Source organism: Giraffa tippelskirchi, chromosome 7 (genome assembly GCF_054371585.1).
Source record: "Giraffa tippelskirchi isolate mGirTip1 chromosome 7, T2T-mGirTip1v1.2.pri, whole genome shotgun sequence".
In the NCBI taxonomy this organism is placed as follows: domain Eukaryota; kingdom Metazoa; phylum Chordata; class Mammalia; order Artiodactyla; family Giraffidae; genus Giraffa; species Giraffa tippelskirchi.
The window spans coordinates 110,414,086-110,437,785 of record NC_137281.1 but is presented as its reverse complement, the minus strand read 5'-3'; the positions used below and the strand labels follow the sequence as shown (position 1 = coordinate 110,437,785).

General features: G+C 39.6%; 1 protein-coding gene across 3 annotated transcripts in view; it reads right to left on the bottom strand.

Annotated features, from left to right (window-relative positions):
* LOC145512873 (uncharacterized) overlaps window positions 1-23,700 on the bottom strand; it is a 606,383-nt gene that overhangs the window by 497,279 nt on the left and 85,404 nt on the right. For 2 of the 3 annotated variants that reach the window (XM_081507587.1, XM_081507585.1), the window contains exons 3-4: window positions 19,701-20,303; window positions 19,274-19,355 (exon numbers count right to left, since the gene is read on the bottom strand). In XM_081507587.1, coding sequence (XP_081363713.1) covers window positions 19,274-19,355; window positions 19,701-19,706 — 88 coding nt within the window. In that variant the 5' untranslated portion in view covers window positions 19,707-20,303. The remainder of the gene's footprint in view (window positions 1-19,273; window positions 19,356-19,700; window positions 20,304-23,700) is intronic. The other variant, XM_081507586.1, reaches the window with a different exon arrangement.

Below are 23,700 nucleotides of genomic sequence, written 5' to 3'. Positions count from 1 at the left end.
ATGTAGTCGCTGCCCACTATGGAAGGAAGCAAGAGATAAAAATGCAAATACACCATCTGAGTGAGGCTACAACAGAGTAGGAAGAGACTCTGGGGTCACAGAGAGAAGAGATTCCATGTGGCAAAGAGTCATAGCAGAGGAGAAGTTAAATGGAGTTTGAAGGAGGAATAGGGATTTGCCTCCAAAAGGTAAAGGGAAATGGAAGGGAGCCAGGGTAGAAAGAACTGCATGTTGGAAGGAGGGGAAGTGTGAAAAGCAGGCAAAGGAGGAGGAAACAACACTGGGATGGAAATGGGGAGGGCTGGGAGGTCCTGCCCAGGCAGAGGAGGCTGGATCTGGAGTGGGGGCATCAACCTCAGGAAACACCAACGCTTTCTGTCACTGGGTCTCCACAATAAACTAGAGGGGTTGGAGGGTCCTCCAAGGCAGCCCACCCATCAGATCTGGTTAATATCTGGCTTAAGTAAGCAGCAGCTGGACTCAGCTTTCATCACTCAGCTTTTATTAGCCTACAAAGCTTGCCTGTACCCCTAAATAGTCAAGTCTTCAGTACCGAGAGAAAATATACAATGGGCCCAAGGAGATTAAGCAGCAGCCCCAAAATTGCCCTACTGGACCCCTCATTCTTACCTCTATCTCTGCCTTCCTTCTAATTTGGGAATGCTAGTAGTACTGACCAGGAAGGAGGTCTGCTAACTAAAGCTGTTTTCAGTTCTACCAGTTGCGAAAGTATGTCCAATCTCTGCAGGTGTTTTGTCAGTGCAGTAGGACTTGAGTGAAGAAAAAATTTCCACAATCCAAAATGCACTCTACTGATTCTGCCTTCAGTTTCTAAATCACTTCTTTCTTAGGACATGGCTTTTAAAGGCTGATGCTAAAAAGAAAATGACATAGATGAGGACTGACACCAGGAACAACTTTCTCAAGAAAATGTCTCAAATCAGCCAATCTCCTCCAAAGGTTCTGAGGGGAGAGACGGGTTCCTTGTCTTGGAACCAAAATCAGCAAACGTTTTCTGTAAAGGACTCAGTAGTAAATGTTTTGGGCTCTGTGGGCCATTTGGTCTCTGTTGCAATTATTTAACTCAGTTATTGCAGCATGACAGCAACCATAGATGATGCATGAATCAGTGATGAATGGATGTGACTGTGCTCCAATAAAACTTTATTTGTAAAAATGGGATGTGGACTAGACTTGGCCCACTGGCTGTAGTTTGTAGTTTGTAGTTGTATCAGAGATCCCCACTATGACAGGTCAGTGGAGAGCTGGAAAGGGAAAATGAGTGACAATTTGAAAAGGGCTTTGAGGATGCTAAAACTGGGACCAGCCCATTAATGTGTTGTGCCCAAACATATTAAAGCCCTCAGGGAGTGCTCCTGGGAATAACCCTTTTCCCTGACCTTCAAAAAAATATTCTCAGCATCATCTTGGCTGCATTCCTCATCTTCACCTGTTTTATCCAATCTCTCACTAAGCACTGCTATTTCCTCCACTTAAGTCTCTGAAACCAAAGCTTCAGAGGTTAAGAACTACATCCAGAGTTAGTTACACAGCAGTAAGTGACCAAGCCAGGACTTAAAACCAAGTCTGGCAGATACTAAGGATAGATGAATGTCTTCACTGCATCTTTACTTTGCAAGAGCCCCTGGGAAATGTGTTTGGTGTAAAGCAGGCCAGGGTGCTAGACCTTAGGTGACAATACTCGGCCTCTCTGGAAACAATTCCCCCATGACCTTTGCCTTCTGTACTCACAGTTGTTCCCCCTGCAAGCCTTGAGAAAGTTCCCTAGGAAATGAAACACATTTTTAAATATAAGTGTAATGGCCTGTAGATACTGGGAATGCAGGCTGAGATGCAAACTGTAGTGTGCAAATGGATGAGTCAGAATATGAACTTTTAGGTGAACAGTTTAAGTTTCAAACAACTTTATCCAAAAGTAAAAATTCACATTAAAAAAAAAAACAGCATGGTCTGAAACAGATATATATGAATCAACAACAGCAGGAGGTGGGGGACTATTATTTATAATATCCTAACTTTATTCTTTGACTGGGACTTCTCTGATGGCTCAGATGGTAAAGCATCTGCCTACAGTGCGGGAGACTCGGGTTCAAACCCTAGGTCGGGAAGATCTCCTGGAGAAGGAGATGGCAACCCACCTCAGTATTCTTGCCTGGAAAATCCCATGGACGGAGGAGCCTGGTAAGCTACAGTCCACGGGGTTGCAAAGAGTCAGACATGACTGAGCGACTTCACTTTCACTTTCAACTTTATTCTTTAATCATTCATACCCTGTCAACTTCTAAAAATGTTGAAGGTGACTTACATATACACTTAAACAATTAAAATAAGGATAAAAGGATTAGAGTTAAGTAATAAAAGAAGAGAGATGTTTGAACTGTAAAAACAAAGAGTTCAAAATCATGTAAGATAATCACAGTCACTTCAGTCTACAGAAACTATTTTTCTAGTGCAAAACTCTGAAACCGTGGTTCTCAAAATGCAGGTTCCCTAGGAATGACCTGGTAAGCCTGTGTAAAACAGCTTCCTGGGATACCCCTGCAATTCTGACTAAGATGGTTTTGCCCAGGGCCAAAGAATCCACATTTCTCCTATCAGATCTGTTAGTATTTGTTTAAGATACTTAGGTGCTCCAATGTTGGGTACATCTATATTTATGATTGTCACAGCTTCTTGATGAATCATTATATAATGATCTTCTTTGCCTCTTGTCACCATTTCTACCTCAATATCTATTTTCTCTAATACAATTATAGCTACTCAGCTCTCTTTCGGTTTTACTTACATGGAATGTCTTTCCCCATCTCTTCACTTTGAGTCTATCTGTGCCTTTAAAATTAAGTAAACATCACATAGGCAACATAAAGTTTGGGCCTGTGTTTTTTTTCTTCTATGCCTTTTAATTGGAGAATTTAATTTATTTACATTTAGAGTAACTACTGATAAGTAAAGACTTATTAGTACCATCGTATTAAATTTTTCTGGCTATTTTGTAGTTCCTTTGTTTTCTTGTTCATCTTTTGCAGCTTTTCTTTTTGAATTGATGATTTTCCATGGTGGTATGTTTGATTCTCTTCCCTTTAGCTTGTGAGACTCTACTGTGGCTTTTGTTTTGTGGCTATATAAAGCATCTTATACATATAACAGCCAACATTACGCTCAAGAAATCAGAAAGAAGAATCTAAGCCCAAAGTTAGCAGAAGGAAGGAAATAACAAAGGTCAAGGCAGAAATAAAAGAAACAGAGAGAACAAAAAGAATAGAAAATATTAACAACACTAAAAGCTAATTTTAGAAAAGATAAACAAAACTGGCAAAACGTTAACCAAGCTAACTAAGAAAAAAGAGAAAACACTCAAACAAAATCAAATTTGAAAGAGGAGATGATACAATTAATGCCACAGAAATAAAAAGGATCCTAAGAGAATATTATGAACAATTATATGGCAACAAATTGAGTTACCTAGAAAAAAATGGATAAATTCCTAGAAACATACAACCTACCAAGACTGATTCATGAAAAAAATCAAACATCAGAACATATCAACAAGTAAAGACAATGGATCCATAAACAAAAACCTCCCAACAAAGAAAACACCAAGACCAGATGAATTCACTGGTGAATTCTACCAAACATCCAAGTAATTAATACCAATTATCTTCAAACTCCTCCCAAAAATTGAAGAGAAGGAAACACTTCTAAATTCATTTTACAAGGCCAACATTATCCTGATATCAAAGCCAGATAAGGACACTGCAAAAAAAGAAAACTAGAGGCCAGTATTGCTGATGCATAGAGATCCAAAAATTCTCAACAAAATACTAGCAAATTGAATTCAACATTACATTAAAAGAAACATACACCGTGATCAAATGGAGTATATTCCAGGAATGCATATGCAAATCAATAAATGTGAAACCCCAAATTAACACATTAAATCCCCTATATATGAATGAGTTCCATTCCAAGAATATGTTCGTAAGTTCAGTTTGTTCATTAAGCCCAACAAAGTTAGCTTAGATACCCACCTAACACAATCAGCTATATGGTACTGTACTGTAATAGGTTTATAATACTTTTCACACAAATAATACATAAAAAATAAACATATAAAATAAACATTTTGAATCTTACAGTACAGTACCTTGAAAAATACAGTATTACCAGCTACATCACCACTGCTTTTACACTTGTTTCCTAACATCCTGGGCTTCAAATAAAGATACTGTACTACTGTACTCTATACAGTACAGTATAGCAAAGTGCACAAAAATACAACCACTTATAGGAGATTCATGCATGTAACAATGTATGCTAGATATGTGACTAACTTACATGACTAGGCATGCAAATGCACGTTAGCATCTTTGAAAGTCCGAACACTGAAGGTTTGTATGCAAGGAACTTACTGTATAATAAAAGAAAAAAATTATATGATCATCCCAATAGATGCAGAAAAACCATCTGACCAAACACCACATGTTTTTACGATAAAAAACTCTCAACAAATTGGATATAGAAGGAGTGTACCTCAACATAATAAAAGCCATATATGACAAGCCCATGGCTAACTCATCCTTAATAATAAAAGGTTGAGAGCTTTTACTCTAAGATCAGAAAAAAGTCAAGGGTGTCCACTCTCTCTACTCAATTTGACATAGTACTGGAAGTCCTAGCCAGAGCAATCAGAAAGAAAAAGACACAAAAGGCATCTGAACTGAAAAGAAAGACTATAAAACTGTCTTTGTTTCCAGATGAATCTTATATATAAAAAATTCTTAAGACTCTACTAAAAAACTGTGAGAAGCAATCAACTAATTAAGCCACAAGATACAGAATCAATACACAGAAGGTAGTTACATTTCTGTACATTAACTATAAAAAGAAATAAAGAAAACAATCTTATTTATATTAGCATCAAAAATAATAAGATATTTAGGAATAAATTTAACCAAGAAGATAAAATATCTGTACATTGAAAGCTATAATGTTTTGATTTAAAAAACTGAGGAAGACACAAATAGAAAGATGTGCCATGTTAATACACCAAAAGAATTAATATTATTAAAATTTCCATAATATCAAAAACCTCTACAGATTCAATGCAATCCCTATTCAAAATTCCAGAGGTGTTTTTTATAGAACTAGAAAAAAGACCTAAATTTGTATGGAACCACAAAGACCCTGAATTGTCAAAGCACTCCTAAGAAAGAACAACACTGGAAACATCACACTTCCTGATTTCAAACTATATTGCAAAGACATAGTAATCAAAACAGTATGGTATTGACATAAAAAGAGACCTGTAGAGCAATGGAACAGAATAGAGAGCCAGAAATAAACCTTCACATATATAGTCAGCTAATATTTGACAGTGGAGCCATAACTCCTCAATGAGGAAAGTGTCTTCCCTAAATGATGTTGGGAAAACTGGATACCCACATGCACAAGAAAAAGCATCTTGCCCTACTATCGAAATTTACTTGAAATGGTTTAAAGATTTAAACATAAGACTCACATGTGTAAGAATGGGTATCTTGCACCACTCACAAAATTTACTTGAAATGAGTTAAATACTTAAACATAAGACTTGAAACCACGAAATGCCTCAAAGAAAACATAGGTGGAAGCTCCTTGACATGGATTGGCAATGACTTTTTGGATATAACACCAAAAGCACAAGCAACAAAAGCAAAAATTAATCATGGAACTACATCAAATTAAAAAGTTTCTGCACAACAAAAGAAACACTTAACAAGAAGAAAAGTCAATGTATGGGATGGGAGAAAATATTTGCAAATAATATATCTACAGTAAAGGATTAATATCCAAAATATATAAAGAACTCACACAATGCAACATCAATTTAAAAAATCCCCCCCCAAAAAAATGGACATAGGAACTGAATAGACATTTTCAAAGAAGACATACAAATGTCTAACAATTCTCAGTATCACTATTCAACAGGGATCTGAAGATAAAAACCACAATGAGGTATCACTTCACACCTGTACGAATGGCTATCATCAAAAAGACACGATGACAAAGATGTGGAGAAAAGGGAACCCTTGTGCACTCTTGGTAGATTGGTAATTCATGCAGCCAGTATGAAAAACAGTATGATGTTTCCTCAAAAAATTAAAAATAGAACTACCATAAGATCTAGCAATCTCACTTCTGGGTATGTATGCAAAGCAAATAAAAAAGATATCTGCATTTTCATGTTTACTGCAGCACTATTCACAACAGCCAAGATATGGAAACAAACTAAGTGTCCAGCAATAGATAAATGGATAAGGAATATATGGAATGTATATACAATGGGATATTTTTCAGCCATGAGAAAGGAGAAAATCCTGCCATTTGGGATGACACGGATGGACCTTAAGGTCATTATGCTAAGTGAAATAAGTCAGATAAATAAAGTCAAATACTTTGTGTTCTTAAGTACATGTGGAATCTAAAAAAGTCTAAACCATAAAAACAGAGAGTAGGATGGTTTTATCAGGAGCTGGCAAGTGGGGTGAATGGGGAGATGTTAGTCAAAGGGTAAAAACTTTAAGTTATAAGATGAAGAAGTTCTAAGGAACTAATATACAGTGTGATGACTTCTCCAGAATATGAGGATACTCTTGTCAACTTTTCTGTACAGCAGAAATTAACACAGCATTGTAAATCAACTATACTTGAATAAAATACATTTTAAAAAAAAGAGCTACAGATCACATGTCCTGCTCCTCCTCTTCTCTTGATCTTCTGACACGGCCTCAAATAAATCTCATTCCTCCAAATACCACTCTACTTGTCTTTCTGAATGTCTGCTGCTCTGGGTGACTTCTGTGTGCCCCAGGCTCCCCCTTCTCCACCTCTCTGTGCCCCCAAATCAGAGCACATGGGCCACACCAAAAGCTTCCTTGCCTTTCAAGCTCTGGTCACTTTCTGCTGGATCACAGAGTGCCACAGGCTGCATTCACTTGCCTGCTAAGGCTTCCAGCTCCTGACTGGCAGCCCCCTCCAGGGCCATCTACTCTAGTTTCCAGTAACCGCTCTCGCCTGTGCTCCTGCAAGCCTAGGTGGGGTTCCCCAATTTTAACCTTGAGGTAGGCTGCTATTTTTTTTTTTTTGCCCTTTCATGTTGCTCATACCCTCATAAATCATGTGCCTCCTCAATTTCCCAGTGGGTGTAGGGGAAGAGATGGTGTCATGGCCACTCAAGAAATGAAAAGGGGGACTTCCCTGGTGATCCAATGGTTAAGACTCCATGCTCCCAATGCCGGAGGCCCAGTTTCAATCCCTGGTCAGGGAACTAGATCCCACAAAGAGCAACTAAGGCCCAGTGCAGCCAAAATAAATAAGTAAATAAAATATTTTTTTTAACAAAAGAAATGAAAAAGTTGTTAGACACCAGACCACCTTCACAGTATTTGAAAGCAACCTCATGTGTTAGGGCAGGTAGCAATATCATTACTGTAAGAAAGGGAAAAACTGGAAAAAAAATCATTAGCAGAACTTCACAACACAGTTTAGCAACTTTCCCCCTTCTGTGTGCCCAGGCTATAAGTGAGATAATTAACAATAAAAGTATGTTAAACTTGGTTTTAAAAAGTGCACTCAAAAGAATAAATACCAAAAGTGGTGATGAATTCTGTGAGTAAAATCAGTTTTTCCTATCTGTAAAACTAAATATAATCATCCATCCCTACATTTAAAAAGCTTACCAAGTGCTTTTATACATATTTTCTCATTTGTGCTCCTCACATCAACCATAGAAAGTGGTTAGTATCGTTCCCTCCACTCATGAAAGGTAGAGAAAGAGGCTCTGAAAGTTTAAGGGATTTGCTCACAGACTCACATAGGTAGTACAGGCAGGCACTCAGGGCTTTACTTGTAGCCTGAGTCTAGCTCAGGGAAGGAATACATTGCCTTGCCAGGCTGGCCATTGGTTGGCTGTGGTTGCTTAGAGTCCTGTGTTGTAAAGGATTCTGAGGCTGAGTGTGGACTCGAGAGAAAAAGTATTGTGCTTAATTAGCATCTAACAAGACACAGCATTGAGAAGCAGTAGCATCACTCCCTCTTGTTTTCTAACCATGCGCAGGGTTTGAGAACATGGGCTTTGGAGGTTCACAGACCTGTAATTAGGCCTGCTCCACTCAATGTTCTGGGCCTTGGTTTCCTCATCTACAATCAAAGATCAAAATACCAACAGCCTCAAGGAGTTGTTTCTTTTCTTTCCCTACCTAAATTTATTTTCACGAGAAAAGAAGCTGTCACCCTCATCTGAGAGAACAAATCATTCAGAGAAAACTATTAACAAGACCCATTCTAAACTTAACAACTGAATAAAGTAACAGAATGCAGTAGGGGAAAGGTTGGGCTTAGATGCTGGAACCCTGGAGTCTGGCCCAGTCCTGCTTTTATATTTGTTCTAAAACTTCAGAGAAGTCCGAGAAGAGTTGTCATTCCTAAAGTAAGCCCAATGGAATGTACTGTTCATAGAGTCTTTATTAGACACAGGCTACATGATTTGATGGCACTTAAAAATCAGTAGAGAACAGTCCAATATAATTTATCAGCCATCCTTAGATGAGTGTCTTCTTTGCAGATCTTGAGGAGTTCTGTATGAGCTGTGTCATGGTAAGCAAATTAATGTTCCTAAATAAAGTTTTCTTAATCTCTATAATCAGATTGTTGAAACAAAAAATGTCTGAAAAAGTAACTTCTGTATTGAGGAAAAGATTATGGGAACGATTCTTGTCCATTTCTCCACTTCTTATAGGGTTATATCATCTTTATAATAATGACAATAATAGTAGGAATAAAGGATTTAACATTTGTTTGAAATGTTAATCTCCTTAGAATCAACTTATTTTTCTCTTATTTTTCCATTGCCTTTGATTTCCTCTCTTACTTTGGAAGTTTTAGTAATGCATCTCATTTATTTTGGTAAGTGGCTCTGTCTAGCAGAACATGGTGTATGTGTGTTGTGCACGTGCTTAGTTCCCAATAATGACTGAAAAGTGAAAATGAAAGCTTTCTTTACTTAATCGTATCTGACTCTTTGCAACCCCATGGACTATAGCTTGCCAGGCTTCTCTGTCCATGGAATTCTTCAGACAAGACTACTAGAGTGGGTAGCCATTCCCTTCTCCAGGGGATCTTCTCGACACAGGGATTGAAACCCAGTCTCCTGCACTGCAGGCAGATTCCTTAGCGGTTGACCCACCAGAGAAGCCCTGATAATGACTGAGGTGTACCTGAAAGATACGAAAGCTCCTCATGCCTAAAAGTCCATCTTTTTTTCTAACAGTGGCATCTATGGCTCTCACTTGTCTTTTCCATGATAAATGTTCCTGGGAGGGACAGCAGCTTAAGCCCCCAAACCCTGGGGCATCTGAGTCAATAATAGGTTTCCCAGAAGCTACAAGAGTATTTTGTGAGTGCTAAGACCCAGAGGACGATGAGAAGGTGCTTGGAACAGAAAGGCTGCTGAATTGTCAAAGGATTCCAGAGGCCTGGTCCCAACTGAAGCTCAAATATAGAATGATGTACCTCTCAAATTCCTCTACCTCAAATCACAAGGTTTTAAATTGGATATGCTGCTGCTGCTGCTGCTAAGTCGCTTCAGTCGTGCATCAACCATCAAAACCATCATATTCCTAGGACTTCAACTACTTACTATGTGTATTATAGATACAATTTACATTTTAAAAACCTTTGTAAGTAATAAAATCATTCTCACTTGGTCAGAGGCAATGTAACTGAGCAGGATCCTATGGGGGCTTCCTAGAACAGGACTCCACCCACCCAACCCCCATGTTCTCCACCTGCCTTTTGTCTGTAGAAAAACTTTAGTCAAAAATAAATTTAATCAGAGAAGTGAGAAGATGTAGAAAGAAAGGAAAACAGTCACGCAAAACAAAACAATAATAATTCTGCCATTAAACAAAGTCAAGGACCTTTAGTTCCTCCTCAAGGGCTGTGGATAATATTCTGAGTCAGGTCCTTTGAGCTGTTTCATACATACTGAAACCCCCACCAGATAGAAGAAGTTAACTGTCTACTGCCTAAAACTATGAAGAGCCCAGACCAGTTGGAACCAGAAGGTTGATGATGTTAACTCCTGATTACCTCACCAATCAGAAGAATGTCCACAAACTGATCCCTCACCCTGTCTTTATAAACTTTTCCCTGAAAGTCTTCAGGGTGTTTGGGATGTTTAAGCACTAACTGCCCTGGACTCCTTACTTGGAGCCTGCAGTAAACATTTCACTTTCCTTCACCATTGTCTGGCATCAGTAGATTGGCTTTACTGCACACAGGTAAGCAGGCCCGAGTTTGGTTCCATAAAAGCAATGTAAGCTGAACTCAAGTCTGTGTTTTTTGCTCATGATAGATGGCATGTGTTCTCCTATCACTCTCTAAATCTGGAAAAATGTGTTTCATGTGTCTAGATCTCATGTACTTCTAATTTTCTCTTTTGATCAGTCAAAATGTCATTGTGAGACCCAACAACAAATGAATGAATGAATATACATATGTACATGTATAATATTCATTATACACACACACACACACACACACACAACACGTATCTCACAGCCCACAAATCTTGTTTAAGTGGCTCTTGCAGGAAGATTTATAACACTTTGCTTTACAAAGAAAGTTTAAAAAAGAATGAAAATGAAATGAAACAATGACTGTTCCCTAGTGCAATTACCATGTCAAATATTCCCCTAGGGAAAGGAATTTGCTCTTATTGTGAAATAAATTAATATAGAAACCAGACTCCTGCGGTAACTTTTCTTTATCCCCAGGCAGTATTTTCCCACTACCGTTTTCAGAATTCACTTTTGGCGATTCACATATGGGAGGTTGGAAATAGCTAGAAATTGTATGTTAGAATTTCAAATACATTCCCATTTCCAAAAATGTTAGCAGCTCCCCAAATTATCAGGGTGCATACAATCATTTAGAGATCGCCTGCCCCAGAAATCAACTGCTTCTTTTCTTCATCCACAGGAAGGGTAAGAGCTTTGTCCTACCATCCACTCAGCTGCCACAAATCAGGATTTCTGTCCCTGCAGCTACCATTTGCCCAGAAAATTCAGAAGGACAAGGCCGTTTGGGCTGTAAGAAAAGTGCAGAAACAGTCAAGCATAGTCTTTTCTCCATACCCATAAGTCAGCCTTCACTGGACACCTTCACTACGGAGGCTGCCAGCACAAGCTCTCTGTGATTCCTAATTAGGTGTTCACTGCTCAATGAATACTCCATTAGCCTCACACTCTCTTAACATCAAACCATTGGACAAAATTCACTTCATCTCAGCCATGTTATGAATGAACTTAAAATCAACGGTTGAAATCCATGCTGGCTGAAATTCACTTAAAGCTAATCTTAAATCAACATCACAAGGCCAGTGTATGCAAAATTGACTAGGGAAAGTCTTAACCAAACTACAGAGCAAAGCAGAGTCTTGAAGAGGAAGTTGGTTATTCAGTGGGGGAAAGGGACAGGGACAGGAATCTGGACTATACAGTGCAAACAAGTATTAGGCCTGGAAAAAAAGATAAAGGCTGTTCTTTGTTGACCTTTATGATTTAAGCATCTCTGCCTGGCCTCTTTGTGTCATGGGAGCCTTGATGATGAACTAGTTCAAACCTCTTTAAGTACCTCCCTCCAAGGTAGGTATTTTGTCCCTTAAATGTAAAAATTACAAGAAGACATAGCATCAACTTATATTTACTGAGTTCTTACTACGTGCCAGGTTTCAAGCTAAGATCTTTATATGTTTAGCTTGCTTAGACTGCACAGCCGAAAGGTGGATATAATTATTACCTTCATTTATTGGGAAAGAAGACTGAGGCCTAAGAGCATAGCTATCACTGCAAAGAACAGAGAGCCAGCAAGCCCTGCAGATCAGAGGCCCTATGTCCTATACCATAAACATTGTCTACTAGAAGGATTTTCAAATGCCAACAGCCTCAATAATAATAAGTATCATTATGGATCATTTATTAAGCACCAATTATGTTCATTTGGGCTGTGTGTATATGAAAGTACAGTGTATTTTCACTCTGTTATTTTTGGAGTCAAGCTGACTCGTATGTGAAACATCAGTACAGGGTAGTAAACTGGTTAAGAGCCAAGCTGCAGCGTCAGATGCTCTCGGATCAAGTTTCTGCTTGCTACTTGCTGTGTGACTTTGCACAAGTTACTTGACCTCTCTTAGCTTCATCTATAAAATGAAAACAATAATGGCACCTACTTAATAGGGTGGTTGTGAGGATAAAGGAGATCATCTAAAGAAAGTGCTCAGAACGGTGCCTGGTACATAGTGAAAGTTAATAAACCTTGCAATTATTTTCCTCTGTTGATAGAGAAAAATTTTTTAATTGTCAGTATGTAGGCAACCAGTCAGTCCTAAAGGAAATCAACCCTGAATATTCATTGGAAGGACTGATGCTAAAGCTGCAGCTCCAACACTTTGGTCACCTGATGCGAAGAGCTGACTCATTGGAAAGACCCTGATGCTGGGAAAGATTGAAGGCAGGAGGAGAAGGGGATGACAGAGGATTAGATGATGATGTTGGCATCACCAACTCAGTGGACATGAGTTTGAGCAAACTCCAGGAGATGGTGAAGCACAGGGGAGTCTGATGTGCTGCAGTCCATGGGGTCATAAAGAGTAGGACACAAATGAGAGACTAAACAATAAAGGTAACCAATATGGCTCCTCCACTAAAAATATAAGTAGTCACATTATGGTTTTACACCAATAATCTTAAAATGATAGACTTCTCTTTTTTATGGTGTTGATTTAGTTAGTTAGCCGATTAGTTTCATTGGGCATTTCAAAGAATGCATCTATGGACCCATTTAAATATCTTCTGTGAATTGCTTGGACTAAGGGAGACAATACACTGAAGGGTGGGGGAGGGACCATAGAAACAAGAAGGAAAGTAAACAGCATTGTAAAATTCTGAGAAGTTACAGTTTTCTCTAAAGAGAATATTAAGGGATTATATTCTTTTCTATTAATTCTTACATCTTCATTGTACAGAATTTGGAAAACAGAAAAATGTACAGAAACATTTTAAAGACAAAAAGAAGAACATTCACTCCTATTATCATAACACTGCTGCTATTTTGAGACTAGACACTCAGCAGTAAGCACTGGCATGGCCAGACCAATTGAGAAGAGAAAGTGGCCATTCTGATTGGCTAGTACCTCCCCTAACAGTTGTTAATTGTTTTGAATATTGCTCCTATGCTTGTGTGTATATTTCATCCCTGTGCATTTATTTTTAATTACGTGAGAAACATACTGAATATTGGTTTGTTCATACTTTTTAATTGTTTTTATCGTGTGTAATGAACTTTTCCTACCATCAGACATTCTTTGAGGGCATCATATTAAAATCATTTACTAATAATGCGAGCAAATAGATACACTATGATTTATTCAACTGTTCTATTACTGTTCAATATTCATGTAGCTTCCACTTTTTGCTATTATAAATATCTTTATACATAAAAATTTGAGTAGCTAATGTGTTGTCATTTGAGCACATATTTACTTTCATAGTAAAATAACATTTTAATTTTAAAACAAGCTGTTACTTCTACAAATCACTGGTTATTTGGTATGTTTGTGAGATTCGGTTTTTTTGTTGTTTCAGCCACTAAGTCGTGTCCAATCCTTTTGCAACTAGGATGAAATTTATACCAGCCTTACATATAATATTGGTTTCCCAGGTGAAGAAACTACTGCCAATGCAGAAGATGCTAGAGACTTGAGTTTGACTCCTGGATTAGGAAGATCCCCTGGAGTAGGATGTGGCAACCTACTCCACTCTTCTGGCCTGGAAAATTCTGTGGACAGAGGAGCCTGTGGGCTACAGTCCATGGGGTCACAAAGAGTTAGAATCTACTGAGCACACATGCCTACATATACTATTAAATGTAAATGAATGTAAAAGCATCCTTTAAAAGGTAAATTGCTATAAACTATGTTATTGTTGTTATTTATGGTAGTATTAATATCATCAATTGCTGATGTTATAAACTCTCTGGATTTTACCTTGACTTGAAGCTTTTTTGACTTTTAACAGATTTATTCCTCACCTAAACAACATGATAATGCAATTTCATTTGTCTCCACCTAAAGATATGTCATACCCTTCTCCTGACATTATGTGATGATTGTGCCATTGCAAAACACCAAATATTGGCATAACAAGTACCTGAACACATTTCATTAAACACCTGTCCAGGTAAGAGCAAAAGGGAAAGTCAAATGGACATCTGTTGTTTGCTTCTTCATTGTTTGGCACACACAATACCCCTTCCTACTAGACATCAATACCTTGAATTTCTGGAATATGTTGCTACCATGATGGTGAAGCCTAGAACCTTCTAGAAACCATGATGTGGAACCTGAGGACAGAGTGAACAATGGACAAGGACAAGCTGAGAAACAAAGAGATTGGGTCAAACTTATAGTTTTGGAAAGATGGCAGGTTAAGGATAGCCTGAAAAACCCCCTACTATACATACACAGAAATGCTAGATATGCTAGACATGAATTATTTTCTTAATGCAAATCTGAGCTCATACAAAGGAGAAAAAAACTGTGACAGTGTATGCACACACACACACAGACACACACAGTCATTCCCTCCCTCTCCTCTCCATTTCTCTCTCTCTCTCTCTCTATATATATATATATATAATTAGTCAAGTCAGAAGTTATCTTGCAGACTTCCCTGATGGCCCAGTGATTAAGAATCCACCTTGCAATGCAGAGGACACCAATTCAATCCCTGGTCCAGGAAGATCCTGCATGCTGTGGAGCATCTAAGCCCATGGGCCACAACTGCTGAGCCTGTGCTTTGGACCGCAAGAGCCACAACTACTGATGTCTGCACACCTAGAGCCTGTGCTCCACAACATGAGAAGCCAGCCACTCAATGAGAAGCCCATGCACTGCAACTAGATTAGCCTTGGCTTGCCACAACTAGAGAAAGACTGCACATAGCAATGAAGATCCAGTGCAGATAATTTAATACATAAAATTTTTTTAAAAAGAAATTAGCACGGTTAATCTCAATCCACAGATATAAACTCAGCTGAAGATGGTAGAGTGGCAGAAAATGAGTAAAAATCTCAAAAGATGAGCTCAGATCCCAACCAGAAAGACTTCCATGGTAGTCAAGTGAGTGATGGCCATCTCTCTAAATGGCAAAGGAGAGCTCTAAGTAATAAGAAGGAGTGACCAACACAGGAGAGGAACTAGAGATGGGGTTTGCAGAAGAGGAGATAGCCAGTGAAAGTGGGAGGAAGTCATTCCCAGGCCTTGTTAAGAAGACATCTGTTTGGTACCTGACAATATAATCTTTAGTACTTTCAAGCAAGTAGATTTATGCTGACTCTCATATTTATGCTGTAATCTTTGCCATATGTTAATGAGATTGACTGTACATGAGATAATCAATTATTTTCAGCAGCATGTATCTTAAATGTTATTCTGGTTATCTTGATTATGAGCTTAAATACCAGCCTGGTGATGGATTCGCCTTTTAACTTTTCTCTCTTAAAAAGAGCAAAATCGGGAAATCGAAATACACCCCACATAGATTTTTCAATATGTAGTGAAAGTTAGTAATGGCACAGTTGTAGCTGAGCTGGCATTTAAACATGTAATCTGCTGACCTTGAATTCCAAAGCAATTTCTTATCCCTTGAAAATTTGGAACATATAAAAATTATATTAGCATCAATTATTTTAATCATTTTTGTTAAAATTTATCTTTCTCAATTTCAGTGCATTGGCATTATAATCCACTATCTCTTCTTGTCTCAGTTCCCTTATTAATATTCACTGGAAGTCTCTGCTACTTCAATAAACCCAGACTAACTTTTTATTACATAAGCATAAGCATTACTTTCTAAAGGTTTTGAGCTACTTCCACCTTCATTGAAAATAATAATTTGTACTTCATACTAATGTAAGTGACACCTCCGAGATGGTCTAAAGTAATGAATCAGGATGGACTTCAACTCAGCAAGCACCTCTGCTTGCCCACTCCGCATCGGAACATTACACCATTCTTGTGTTAATCAACAATCTTCTTGCCAATGGGCGTCCAAGGACAAAGACCAGAACTGACCACTTCAGCCCAAAGCAGGGTTCCTTAACATGGAGGCTCTGGCAGGGTATTCTGGCATTTTGTGAATCTCCTGTAATATGAATAGCACACAGGATTTGAGGTGCAGGTGTGTGGGTACATGTTTCTGGAGAAGAAAGTCTATAATTTTTATTAGATTCTCAAAGGAAGCTTTGATGATATGATGGGAACAGTGGTGGCAATGATGGTAATAATAATAATTTTGAACCCCTAGTCTGTGAAATATTTTGTCTGGATTTACATTGAAAATTGTTGGATTTATTTGGTGAGTACATGGAGGATCATGTTGTACATAAGAAGAAGCCCTTAAGGATAAATAAGTGCTTCAGAGTCCATGCTCACCTCTTGTGTTGAGGAGCTGGAGCAGGGGTATTGAATTAAGAATATGTGGATTGTGACCTACTGAGTGAGGGAGCATACATTGTTCTCAAGGGGGTGGCAGACAGCTCCCTCAGCATCCAGCTCCCACTTTGGGGAAGTTAAACCACCCATGAGGTCATTTTAAGGGCACAATGTCAATACATCCACACAAAGGAAGTCGAATCACAAGATCCTAGAAGCCAGAAGGCACAGTGAGTCAGGGGAAAGGCAGGCCTCCACCATGCCAAGTCTTGAGGGAGGAGACAACAGGGTACTGTTGGGGCGGAGGTCACTAACTTTTGTGGGCTTTACTGTAGGTGGTTATTTTCAAAGGGGCCCTAGGAAAAGCAAAGCAGGAACTGATGGCAAGGGCTTATCAAAATGTCCAGGCTCTGGGTGTGAGGAGGGTTATCAGACTGTAAAATGCCTACATGGCAACTCTGAAAAACAAGCTGTTTTTCTCATCACATCTTTCTCCTGAACCTGTAAGGCTAAGTCACAAGGGTTTGCTTCCAGTGCCAACAGATAGATCTTAAGAAGAACCACCACTGTTAAGGACATGATCAAAAGTATTCTGCAATAGTTCCACACTATCGCAGAAAGAAACAATGGACTATAGCCCAGAGGTGACTCATACCACATGATTGTATCCCAGGCAGCCAAGGTCTTCCATCGCCATTCTAACAGGAAGTAGGTGGTCGTGCAAGTCAGACTAAGACACCTTGGCACCAAAGATGACTCAAGTCAACTTCCCATAGTGACCCAGGATGCTCTGAGGCCAGGACAAAGCTACCTGTGGCGAGGTCCTCCAAGAAAACCCACAGTTGCCCTATAAAATGTGAAATTTATGGGCACACCAACCCAAAAACCTCTGCAGGAAATGGCCTGAGTTTGGGCTTTACTTTGGCCTATCTTTTGCATTGCTGCTTGTATTTGACCTGCCAACTTTGCCTCCATCCATCACTAGCCACCCTCCCTCTATGTTAGGTCCCTATCTGCAATCTCAACCTTTCCAGCTTGTTTCTCTGGTTGGCCTTCTTTTGGGCATTCATTAATTTACTCAGCAAATATCTACAAGCTACTAGAAGGCTTTGGCTAGAAGCTGTGCAGCTACCAAGAAAAAGTCACAATCTCTTGCCCCTAATAAGCCTGTGGTACAAATGCATTTGAATACTCAGTTTTATAATTACCAGGTCAAGCCCTAAAAGAGGCCATGGCTCCTGAAACCACCACTATATCATCAGCCTTAAATCCAGGATCATCCCTAAGGAGGTTCTAGTGCCTCCCTTGGTTTGAGTCACATTTGTAAACACATTGATCAAAAACCAACACTCTCATCCTGCTGAGAACCGAGCAATGTCTCCACCAAGGACAACGCCACACTTCTGAAATATACCACTTTCCCAAGAACCCACAGGCCTAAAAGTCATTACTCCAAAGGAATTTAAACCAGTAGAGAACTCAGATCCTCACTTTAATTGTACACTTATCATGAATCACTTTGGGGTAAAGATTTTTTTTTTAACATCGACATAATGGCCATCAGTATGCCTAATACCCTACCTATGTCAATCTTCATGACAACTCTGAAATACTCATTGCTACTTTCTTGAGGGATGAAGAGTTGAGGCATGGAGAAATTCACAAGAGTAGTAGCAGCAAAGCTAAGACTCGTTCCATGTGTCTTACAGATATTTTGTGAAAATTATCTTTTTCTGTAAAGTTCTCTTAAGATACCCAGATGAACTCTGTACATCAGTGAAGCCCCTGGGACATTACAAGCCATCCTGCTCACTAGTATTATTTCCCTTATGACAGGTAACAAGAGTTAGAGAAGTTACCAAGTAATATTTTTAAGAATTGATTGATTCATTCAACATTAACTGAACATCTGGTATATGTCAGATGCTATCCTGGGGTACTGAGTAGAAACACCATTTCGGCCCTTCACTACTATATATGCATGAAAAGTGTTATTAGAGACATCAAGACACTAAAACTCCTATAGTCACTGCTGCCCTGGCCACATCTGTCTTCCACATTCTGTGTCTCTTTCTGTGCCTTTTCCATTTTATTTCTTCAGACACACAAACTCCCATACTCTTTGCCTCCTCCTATATCAGGATTTACTTTAAGAAAGACCTCAATCAATCATTCACCCTTCAGTAGGAATTTTATTGTCTGAGAGGGCCTCTCCCAGGGCTTTTAAAACTAACTTCCAATGGGAAAAATAAGTTGGTTCCTTATCTTTTAAATCTGAGATGTTGGCAAGCGCGGCTAAAATTATAACTTAAAAACAGCTAAAATGCCTTCCCAGAATCATATCTTAAGGGAGATGGAGGAAAGCATATTTGAGAAAGGCCAATTATAATCCAAACCTTATGGTGTGCCCTCTTCTGTATCTTGTCTTCTTTATCTATGGGAAGAAGCTGCCCTCTTGGTTTTTTTCCCGAGATCTCTGGCATGATCTTTACAAGATAATTATTTTTAGAAGTTCACCTGCACTCAATTCCTAGCATAGTGATTCTCTCCGAGGGGAGAGAAATCCCTAAAGAGTCAGATCAAACCCCCCAGGTGGAACAGGAGACCATAAGTAATTTGAGAAAATGCATTCAGTTTTACGTTTTTATAGTTCAAAAATGAAAACACAACCATCATTTTCATAGCACAGAAACTAAAGTCCAAAAGAAAAAATTATCTTACCTGATGAAGACAGACAGAAGACACTGATTTTTGATGGAGATGGTAGAGGTGAGGCAGAAGGAATAAGGAATGTCTCATAACCCTGGCAGTGAATAAAAAAATAACCAGGACATTTCAGATACATCAAAATAAAACACAAGCCTGAAAGTATTGGAAAAGACTGCCCTGTTCTGTTCTCAGTTTACATGTTAATGAGTGAATAAAAGCATCCATCACCCTCTTAGCAATTTCATACATGTTTTCCTACTACCAGATCCCTTCACTTTTATGCCTTCTCCAACTCCAAAGGATCAAGCCATGGTGGCTATAATCATGGCTTACCCCTGTACAATCATTTTCGATCACCCAGTATATTTCAGCTTCCAGGGTAGCCATCACACCACACAAAGGGGAAAGGCGGACTGTTGTGCTTGATCCCAAAACTCACCACCATAGCAAGCAGCAGAAGTGACCGCACCGTGTAGGAGACCTGAGGGACTGACTCGAATCTTCACAACCCAGGTGCCCTGAATCCGAGCCAGCAGTACCACAGTACACAAACTCAGTTCTCTCCTCAGAAGGACGGTGTCCAGTCTGTAAAATTTTGTAGTGAACTTGGGTGTCTTCTCTATGACATCTATGCTTGAATCCCCTCACACAGGGCTCCAGAGAAAGACCTCCACCAGCAGCCTCACCACAAGCTCTTCAGCAGCCGCGATGGTACCCATGGACTAGGTGATCTGTCATGAGAAGCTACTCTTCCTCCTTTCCCAGTGGTTTCCAAGTAACACCAGGAGAGACGGTTCTGTTCAAACGGGTGTGAACAGCCATAGGGGTTCACCAGGAAATGCAGCTTGGGGATTGTTCTTTTTTGTTTTGTCTTCTGGAAGTCTGAGCTGAAGGAATGGATGGGGTCTCTCAACAGTCAGGTTGGCTGGTGACCCCTTAAGTCCCCAGGAGGGGACCAATCCCATATAGAGTAGAGACGATGCTCCACAGCAGGTTGAACTCCTCCTGCGACAGCATCTGGAGATTCAAAATCCAGACCTTCCTAGATGAAAGGAAAGGAAATAAACTTTCCCTTCTCCTTGCTCCACAAAAAGCTCACTTTTCACACTTGAAGGTGCATAGGAATCACCTGGGGATCTTAAAATGTAGATTCTGACACAGGAGGCCAGGGTGGGGCCTGAAACTCTAACAAGCTTTCAGGTGAGGCCAGTGCTGCTGGTCACTTGCCCTTACTCTGAGTAGCAAGGCAGTAAATATAATAACCCACCTACTCAGCTAGGTCACCCCTGAGGAGTGGGGGTTGGGAGTGGGGCAGGTACTAGGAGGAAAGTAGAAACATACAGTTGATAGTTAATGTGCTTATGTACTATTTGTCTTTACCTTTGTGTCCTATCTTTGTAAGTTTTTTAAAAAGGGCAAATATATAATCTAATAAGGACTGCCATGTAGTATAGGGAACACTGCTCAGGATTCTAAAATGACCTATATAGGATAAGAATCCAAAAGGAGTAAATATATTTATGCATATGACTGATTCACTTTGCTATACACCTGAAATTAACATAATATTGTAAATCAACCATAGTTCAATAAAAAATAAAATTAAAAAAATTTTAAAGGAAGAAAAGAAAAGAAAAAAGGACTAGCTCTGAGTTTTTTCTTGTTACGAAGTTGGTATCTGCTCACACCTTGCCTGAAGGTATGCTCCGGAATTCTGAAATATCACAACCTGATACTTGAGCATGTGGAAACCAGGAGACTCGTTCTGAACAGAAGGCTGACCACAGTCATGGTCAGATCTCGATGAGATCTATGCTTGACAAACCAAGGAATATGGATGGTCACATGCAAGGGCAGCCTGCGGCCACAGGATAACTGTGACACATCTCCCAGGATACACAGAGATTTGGGTACGGGGCAGGGGCAGCTAACACACGTAATTTAACTAATAAATAATTTAAAACATAATTTATATCAGAACAAACATGGATGTTTTATGTGGCAGAATTCAGACTTTAACACATTTTTCAGATTAAACAGACACCTGAAAGAAAATTTCTCATTGCCCCCAGACCCCAGTCTCCCCTGTGATAGAGGGGCATCTTGGTTTAAAAAAAAAAAAAATCCATGTGAACCATAGTGGGGCTTAGACAAATGAGCCCACAACCATCTCTGGGGATGTAGGGAGACACCCGCAGCAATGGCAGTAATTCCCGAAAATACAATCCCCACTCAGTCACCCATGGAGAGTTTAACTGTCATGTCTCACCTCTGTCAATCCTCAGCTCTGTAATCTTATATTTTCAACTGAACTAAACATTCCCAACGCCTTGTCCCACAAACATCACTACAAAAACACATCTACATTGGTTCTACACTCACCCCTTCCAGACTCTCTCCTCTTCTCACATTTATTTCCATTTATCTAGAGAGAAACTGAGCACTTTCCTGGATTTTTCTCTCCTTTGCCTACAAGATCCCGTCTCTAAATCCTGTCATCTCTGATGATGCCCCCCATCTCCTGAGGCCGTTCTCTCCCTCTCCACCTTGACTTAGCCCTCATCTCCTCTCACCTGGACTACGTCATGTAGTCTCCAAGCCAGTCTCACTCTTTGGGGCTATTTTCTACCTCAATATTCCCTGCACTTACTGGCTGCTGGAATATCTTCCTAAAGAAAGAACCCAGACCTGTCCTTTCGTGTGTAAGAGCTTTAACTGACTCCACTCCTTGTCCCCATCCTTCTCTCTGGATCAGATCCAAACTCCCAAAGCAAGTTTTCTAAAGGCCCTTTATAACATGGTCACCAAGTTGCGGTTCCAGCCTCCGCCCCCACCACTCTCTGCAGGTCCTCTTCTTCTTGTCATTCTCCGGCCCATACCATGTTCCAGGATCACCACTCTGCACACAGAGTGTCCCTTCTGCCTAGAATGATTCTTCCACCTTCTCCAGCTGATGAAATCTGCTATTCTCTAAAACTCGGTTTAAATGTGACATAATTTGTGAAACAGTCTGCAGACCTCATGCTGATATAATCCTTTTCCCTCCTGCCTACCACAGTACACCTGGTACCTGCTTCTATTACTGACCTTTGCTACCACATCATGATTATATGTCTGTTGTGCGCTCTTCACAAATCAGAGCCAGGTATCTCTGTAGCTCCCAAGTCTAGTCCAGGACAACCGAAGGAATGAATGCATGAAGTAATGGAAGGTGGACTTTTTACCCAGCTGTCTGTTTAATTCCACACTTTCTGACCCAGGTAGGAGGCTGCTGATCCCACTTGAGGGAAGACAGGAGTGAGGGAGCCATTAACCATTTCTGTCCAGTTGAAAATCCTCCCCTTAGCCCAGGGGAATGCCAAGAACCAAAACCTTACACAGAAATGCTGGTCCTGCATCATTGGTTCTCTCACGTCAGTCAAGTTGGTGACACTGCTGATTTCCAGCTGTGGCTTGGAAAGAGAGGGAACAGATACATTTCTGGGCAAAAATTCAGAGTAGAAAAATTGGATGTCTTCAACCTCCTTAAAGCCAAGTTTTTGTAATTTCAAAATGCTATGAATGAATTCTCAGGACATGAAAGTATAAAGGAACTTGAAGTCCAAGTAAGTGTGATTAGAATTGTCTGTGCTGGTACATATTAGGTCTCTAATACTTATGTCAACACAATCCAGCGCTGTCACGATGTATATCATGTCTTCTTAACCAAATTGTAAGCTTCTGAGAGTGTACGCTGTATTTTTATCTACACTGGGTTAACTCTCTGGGCCTAATGCTATCCTTTTAATACAAGAGAATTTCAATAAATACTTAATGATCAAGGGTTGCCTGTATACATATATGTCTATATATACTAAATAATTTTTTTCTCTTGTATTTTGCCTACAGCTTTCACTTAAAAAATGGAAAGAGAGGGAACCAATCAGGTTTTGCAAACAAAACAGGCATATAGACCTGTGCTGATACCTAAATAGGTTTTGCTTTTGGTCCTGCCGGAGGCAGGGGGATAGATTAGTTAACTCCTCCAGGGGTCTTCCAGCTCTGTGGTTTTGCTCTGCATTTTTCTCCGGAGAAAGTCTACGTAGTCAACTGTCTACCCGATGCTGAGACATCACTATGGATTGAATCTGGCATCTAGAAACCACACTGGTGAATCTTAAGTATGTTAATATGGATAATTTAAACCTTATAAATAGCTTCCCATAATGTGTTTCTTGCCTGAGGGGGTCTTTTGGTTGCAGTACAGTACAATCAGGCTTGAGTTTGCGACTTAAAAAGAAAACCAGAATTTGAGAAGTATAAAATTTTATGTAGCATTTTCTTTCACAAGCTCACGTTTATTAAAAGGGCTGGTGGTAAGCCCAGGGAAAATGGGGCTGTGAAAGGGACATTGGGACGTTGCGTCAGCTCTCTGTGGGTTCTTCCTTATTAAATTGGTG